Here is a 7,586-nt window from a genome sequence, read left to right as displayed (position 1 = left end):
GAAAACACAGTCATTCCATCTTTTAGCTTCAAAAGTTTATGAGAATTACTAAGGAATAAGTTATTAGGGTCAGTCATTGTACTTATTAGAGTCCATCATTATATTTATTAGTGTTAGTCATTGAATTATTAAAGTCAATCATTGTGATTAAATAAAAAGATTGAAAATAAATACTTACTTTACTTAAGAAATGAGGTGTATAACATTTGCTTGTAATGGGAGCTGCAATACGCGCGCTGACAGGGACCATAGTGAGCGTGATACTAAATTGCTATTTGGCATATATGGTAAAAAAACTATCGCATTTAATAATTGTTTTTTTTTTTCAAAAAGGAACACCTATAACCTACCGACTTCCCGAGCTCGTCGCCGCCTGTTGCGTTCGCCCCTCCTTTTACCTTCTCCCATTCACGCCCCGTCTCTTTCGTGGCCTTCCTTTTCCGGCGGCCACAAGTGGGCGAGCGGCGGCGCCCTTCACCAGGTCTTCGTCGGGCCCTTCACCGGCGACGAGCATCCACCAGGTATGCCCGCCCCTTCGATTCCATTCTGCTGTGCGAAACGGAGCACCCCAACCCCAACCTAAGCTATTTGGTTTCGGATCTGACCCCAAGTACGTTTATTGTACATGCTAACTTCGGTTTAGAGGCAGCCATGTTGCTTGCTTTACACTTAGTATTATTTACTTTTTCCTGTTGGTAGCTTGTGGTGAGAATTTAATCGTGCCGAGGTTAGGACAGGCAAATGATCAAATTTAAGAATGTGCGCTTTGGATAAAATTTAGTATCGAAGTATCTGTTTCTTCTGTTTATTATCATTGCGGATGCAATTGTGAGGGAAATCTCAGAATGCTAGATTTATATTCTGTGAAAAACAAACTTAATTGCTGGAAATGTCCAGATTGAAGTAGTTGTTTCATTTGCAAAAAAAGGTACAGTTGTTTCATGATTGGGAGGAACATTACTGTTTGCAGAACAAATTATTTATTCATAAGCATTGGACTTGTCTCATCTAGGATGTTTTTAATGTTCAAATGCCTTCAATGTTGAAGGAGGGAATTGCGAAGTTGTTTTGTGATGATATATATAATATATTGGGCAGAAACGTGGAGCTCAGAGCATTGGTGCCTCTTTCCTCTTTCACCAAGGATTCCGGTGCCTTATTTCACAAGGTTAGACAAGTTTCTTCTGTTGTTTCAGTTATTCTATGACCCTGTTTGCAGTGTCCCAGCACCAAGATTTCTTGGAGTTGGGTATTACTAGCTCCATAAATTTCTGAATGTGGAGCTAGGGCTTAGGGGTACACCTGACTTGCTTTCTTTCTATTCTAGACAAAAAAAGTCTCAAGGGTCTTGATTCTTGTATGAACTCAAGATTTATGGTGGATCTTGGAGCTGGTATGTGACAAACAGGGTGTATTTATAATTAACAATGGTGTCTTTCTAGTTAACAATGGCATCGGCTGACCTGTCCTTTTCTTTCAGTGGGATGCTAAGCCTGGTCTAGCTACTAGATTATGAACTCTCTGCTGATCTAATAGCATTTCTACAAGAATTCTTTTGCTGGAAGGTTTATTAGTTATTTGCAACAATGAAGGAACATCTAATGCTTAATATTGATGACCTAAGCATTCTTGAGCCTAACGAGGTCATTGGGACAGTCAAGAATAAATCATCTGGGGAAACCATTGCACATCCACCCTCCATGGCTCATGCCATTTTAGCAGTGGGAGAAAGCATGGTTTCTGAAGCGGAACCTCTTCTGCAAGTGGTGGAGTGTCGCATTTGTCAGGAGGAAGATAGTATCAAAAATTTAGAGAGTCCATGTGCTTGCACTGGCAGTCTAAAGGTTCGTGTTACTCCATTCTTCTTATTCATTTATTATGGATATATAATTATACTCCATATCTAATTATTATCTGAAGTGTCAAGAGTTTTGCCTGTAGCGACATGCTTTAGGAAACCGGAGGGAGTAGTTGATGACAGAGGGTATGCTTGATGTAATGATCAGCGAGGAAGAGGTAGTGACAGCACTGAACTAGAATTGATAGCCTATTCCTCGAGGAGGTAACCACACCACCCTGCACACTCTCACAGGCATAGGTGCCGAGGGTGTACTAGTCCCTGCAGGTGGTGGAGTGGGAGGTGACCAGCGACCTGAGTCAACTGACAACCAATGGGAGAGTTGCCCCCAAGGTGGTGAAGAGGGTGGCAATCAGTAGCGTAGAGTCCAGTGGCCACCTCACCTCTCTGCACACCCTCATCTTCATGGATGGTGTGGGCATCGACTGATGGTGGAGATCCGCCGGCTGCCGCCAATACTGACAGCTGTGGAGAGGGAGGTGACCTACGAGGGGGAGCAGCAGCTTGATCTGTGGAGATCTCTCTGGCACCGGTAGCGCCTGATTCAGCTGGGTGGGGGCCAGAGGAAATGATCAACTGCCAGGCTATATCGGTGGCTGGTGGTGGTGAGGAAAACCCTAGGCAGGTCACCCCCACATTGCCACACGGGACTGATTGACCATCCCACACACAGCCCATTTCAGTATCAGCACAAAATGGTTCCACTAGTATATGTACCTTTCATAATTTTATTAACTGATGATAATAGTTGCATGTTCCTGAGTGAAATGTGTACCATTTCAACTCATCAAGATATCACAATCTTTCATCCAGACAGTAGTTTGCCAATATTGCACTTTGCATGTAGCTGCTAGTATTGCCATGGAATAAAAACTTCTTGTTATGGAAGACAACCTCAGTTTGATTATATGTTATTAGCATTTAAGAGTCAACCTAAAAATACCCAAACACTTGGCACAAAACATAAATATAATTTCTCTATTAACATAGTACCTTATCTTGAGTTGTGGGCAGTACTTGATGGGATAAAGCTAATTTTGTGATATGATTAACTGCCATTTTGTAACAAGTATGTGGGGTAGACTGGATTTAAAGTTACCACGATAATTTGATCTATGAACCACCTCCCAATAAATTGTTGTACCTTTTCTTACACCTAGCTAAATCAGTTTAAATTTTGAGTTGATTGTTTTGTCATGCTTATGAAAGTGGTAATCCGAACTGTTAGAACAAATTTAATATTTTAAAATAGATATGTATAAAATTTGATGTTGATCTTTTCTTATGTTATCAAGCACATTAGTACAAATATGAATAAAATATTACATAAGTTGTTTTATGTATTATTTGCTCCCTACAACACAAAAAGTTGAAAAAATTACCGAATTTATTTCCGAATCCATACCGAAGTTTATATCTATTATTTGAGAAAATATAGGATGAATTTGAGGTTTACCTTTTATGAATCTTAACAAGCTGGATGTTAAAAACAAGAATAAAAATTTGTATTGTATATTCTATATCCTATTTATTCGCAATCAAAGAAAAACGACTAAAAACTGATTACCGAATAAATACCGTTTCTGACCGTTTTCATCCTTCCCTAATTCGCAATCAGACAAAAATCTGTTAAAATAGATGTACCATGATTTTTTATGCGATTACTTTTAAGATTTCTATATCCTCCAACTCAGTTTTAGTTTTTTCTATGCAGTATGCTCATAGGACTTGTGTACAACGATGGTGCAATGAGAAAGGAGATGTAACATGTGAAATATGTCATGAGGTGATTTTGAGTTATGAGCAAAGAACTGTTATGCCAATTTCACAATGACAGTTAATACTAAATTTTGTTGAAAAAAAACTTTCTGCAGCCTTATGAACATGGGTACACTGCACCTCCCAGAGGCCATCCTGATGAAACTACCATTGATATAAGGTAGGACATAATGCCCTTTTTATTCTGTAATTGTTCTATTTAGTAAAAAAAATTCATCTAACTGTTTGCCATCACCTCTCATTTCTTCATGGTTCCTAGTGGTGGGTGGACAATTACCGGTACCGCATTTGACTTGCGTGATCCTAGGATACTTGCAGTGGCACAAAACCACATCATGGAAGCTGAATATGATGATTATTCTGCCACAAATGCGAGCACTGCTGCCTTCTGCCGCTCTGCTGCTCTTGTTGTGAGTAACTATGAAACATATGTATTTATAGTATTGCCACTTAAAACAACAGGGTTTTCTTATTTATATGTAACATCCAATTTGCTTTTTTTATGTTCAGTTAATGGCTCTCTTATTGTTGAGACACGCACTGACTCTAACTGATGAAGATGACGACGACACTTCAGCGATGTTTTCAGTAAGTGAAATAACCATCTTGAAAAATATATTGTTGGCAATGTATAATAACACTTGTTTTTTTAATGGTTTGCAATTGAAAGCTTTTTCTGTTGCGTGCTGCTGGTTTCCTGCTTCCGTTCTACATCATGGCTTGGGCAATCAGTATCTTGCAGCGCCGCAGACAGAGACAGGTCAGTTAATAATTTCTAAAGTGAATATTTGCATCTTCCTTTTCTTATTTTTTGAAGGTTCCGGGAACACCTAACGTATTTCTTGCCATACACCGAATACTTTGAAATTGAGTTGACATATTTAATACTTCACTAGTAGTTTGAATTTGACGTGTCATGCTCGTCATGAAAATCAAGATCAGGAACTAAACTATGCAACCTATTGAATCTTTATTAGTGAATTATTGATTAATTGTCTAAACATGGTTGAAGCTGACACTTGGTTGTAACCTGTGCGATCGAATAATTTGGAAACTGATTTGATGAAAATTCGCGAAACGGCATTTATCTGAGTTGGTTAGATGTTCTGAGTAGCACTCCTGAGTTCGAATTCTAGTGGGTGCGAATTTCAGGTTGAGGCTAAAAAAGGTCACTCGCTGGTTCCCCTAGTTGTGTGCATATCAGATGAACTGACCTATGGAGAGTGGATCCTTGTGATAGCCTGGGAGGGCTCAAAGCATGAGTAAAGATCCGATCTATAAGGGGTGGACCCTCATGCTGCACGGGGGGCTAGCTTTCGTGACCTTTCTCGGTCGGGGCTTCAATTGAACTTAATATAATTACTGTGGAGGACTGGAGGCAATCTTTTCCCTACTGGTCGATTTTTTTTTTGTTTAATGAAAATTCAGTTTGAGAATGAAACTCTGCATCACCTTCCGTGCTTCCTTGTTACTGCTATTTACTGCATCTGGTTCAGCTCTAGGGCCTTTTATATAAATCCCTAATTACGTATGGTGTCTGTCCAGGAGGCAGCTGCTCTAGCTGCAGCGGAGGTGGCATTCATCCTGCAGTCAGGCCAAGGAAGGGGAGTGCATTTCACCATCGCACCGGACTCCCCGGCCACACCACAGCATGAACCACCACAACCATAATTACATCTATCTAGGAGTGGCTGTGGCCGCCGCCGATCGATTATTTCCATGGGTTACCCAAGGATTTATGGCTGTCTAGTGCAGAAGCAGATAATTTCTGCCCAAGTTTCCTGTCATTAATGTACTTGCGTGTTCGTGCGAGTTGGCTAGTGCATTTTGCATGTCGTCCCGGGACTAACGGGATGTGTATATAATATATTTTGTAACAGAGACATCTGGGTTCTATGATCTCCACAATGTCAAAAATTGAACTATCGCCTGAATTGTCAGTCATCAACAACAAAACCTTTTAGTCCGGAATATATTAGAGTTGAATTCTACTCCCGAAAGGCTAGCATCGAAAGTGGAATAGGTTAGAGTTGAAAGCTACTCAAAAGGGTAGCATTGAAACTCAATAGAAACCAAATCAGGTTTAGACACATGATTGTTTTTTCATGCCCTCCAAGTCAGCTTTAAGCACATATATAGCTGTGATGTATGCTCTCTTATTCAAAGTTAAAGCTTTTGATATATTTTATGTTTTCAAGCCTTTTTTACGTTCTCTTTCATATCAACTTCGTCTCTTTCAATTGCTATCGGGACTTAGTATCCAATTATTTATCGTTGCCTTGGACATGTTCAAATTATCTTAGTCGGTGCTATCCTGATGTCTCTAGACGTCTTCGTCGGATATGTTCGAATCATCCTAGTTGATTTTGGATAAGTTCTTATTTTAATTTTTTAATTTGTGCTACCCTAGCCGATTACGTATATCATCATTTTGCACTAAGTTTCTTTTTATGGCCACAATTTCGCTGCGACATATGTGTTTTGTTTCTTTTTATGGCCACAATTTCGCTGCGACATATGTGTTTTTACGATATTTATCTGTTAAACATATCACCTTTTTGAAGGCTAATATTATGCACTACTAGTCGGTTGCCCGTACGTTGCTACGGCTTACAACAATATCCACGTAAACTATCCATCAAAAAAAATTCAAGATTTTTTATTGATTGTCTCCGCTCTCTGTATAATATATTTTTTGATTTGCCTAACTGATGTTATTGTTTACTCCATGCAAATATATCTTGGTACAACACGGCCAATAAAGTGAGCGATTAGAAGAGAGTTCACAACGATTGACTGAATGAACATAGATTATAAAATGACATAATTCCATTATACAGAGACCAAATAAGAGAGTTCCCATGAAGTCAAACTTATAAAAAAGATAGATTAAAATATGTAGTGATTGCTAAAGTCAGACATCAATAAAAACTGGATGCACTCCATATAAATTATGCTACTTCGTAGCAATTACTAATGTTTAAAACCAACAAATAACCTTTCATTTTGTTGTTAGTGTGACAAATCATTGCTGCTCCATCCAATTCAGCAACCTCAAACACCATGTAGTCCATTGCGCCAATGTGGTCTCAGAAACGATATAATGCTTGCAAGAGCCAAGAACGTCGTGTCGTGCTTGAGTTGTAGCCTCGGCCCGTAGTACTGGCCCGGCCTAACACAGTTATTTTGTTATTTTACAAAAAAACATATATACATATATACAATTTATATTTAATATTAAAACATCTTAGCGTGATGTTGTACTTGTTAGACAGTTTCACCTAGTGTCTCCCACCCTTCTTTCATCAAGGCATGGGTTCGAACTCCACCTCCTGCACCATTTTTTAATATTTTACGTTGATTTAATTAAATGGATCGATGGGCTAACGGGCTTGCCCGACACAGTTAGCAGGCCGACATGACGTGCCTGTGCCATAGTTGTGGCCCGCGTGTATCTAGCCTGTGTCGGGCGTCGTTACACTGATTTAATTAAATGGATCGACGGGCTAATGGGCTGACCCGACACAGTTAGCAGGCCGTCATGGCGTGCCTATGCCATAGTTGTGGCCCGCGTGCATCTAGCCCGTGTCGTCGTTTGGCATTTATAGACGTGCAGCGGATTAATTTGAAATAATTGTGAGGGGTTATTTGTAAAAAAATGACGCATGACGACCGTTGAAACTGGTGCTTTAAGTATAGTATAGATATAATATAGTAGGGTTATAATATAGTAGGATTTAATCGCCGTTTTTGTAAAACTTGACTTCAAACTTCTATAGTGCCATCTTCTCACATAGAACGTCGAATACATGATGTCTCTTCGTCCACCCTGATTTCATTCTTTGTCTAACATCTCTGTGAATATCTCTATCACTCTATAGCATTGATTCGAAACACCAAAAGTTATCATTGGTCGGCACTACATGACCTTCTAAATTAGCATCTCTTT

The 7,586-nt window shown here is 39.4% G+C and overlaps 1 protein-coding gene across 2 annotated transcripts; it reads left to right on the top strand.

Moving 5' to 3' along the window:
• The first annotated feature begins 352 nt into the window (after positions 1-352).
• On the top strand, positions 353-5,820 carry LOC100284144 (uncharacterized). Of its 2 annotated transcripts, none has more exons than XM_008669848.4 (10): positions 353-521; positions 1,049-1,168; positions 1,328-1,393; positions 1,481-1,844; positions 3,573-3,644; positions 3,733-3,797; positions 3,897-4,047; positions 4,148-4,225; positions 4,308-4,397; positions 5,183-5,820. In XM_008669848.4, the coding sequence occupies exons 4-10, from the start codon at positions 1,587-1,589 to the stop codon at positions 5,306-5,308; spliced, it is 840 nt and encodes a 279-aa protein (XP_008668070.1). In that variant the 5' UTR covers positions 353-521; positions 1,049-1,168; positions 1,328-1,393; positions 1,481-1,586; the 3' UTR covers positions 5,309-5,820. The 2 variants fall into 2 exon arrangements, with proteins under 2 accessions (XP_008668070.1, NP_001150513.1); NM_001157041.1 differs by having other exon boundaries at positions 386-521; positions 1,099-1,168; positions 5,183-5,569.
• Positions 5,821-7,586: the final 1,766 nt, after the last annotated feature.

The sequence above is a fragment of the Zea mays genome, chromosome 2, assembly GCF_902167145.1.
Source record: "Zea mays cultivar B73 chromosome 2, Zm-B73-REFERENCE-NAM-5.0, whole genome shotgun sequence".
NCBI classification, from domain to species: Eukaryota; Viridiplantae; Streptophyta; class Magnoliopsida; order Poales; family Poaceae; genus Zea; species Zea mays.
The sequence above is the reverse complement of the archived record's forward strand: the minus strand, read 5'-3'. Positions and strand labels throughout refer to the sequence as shown.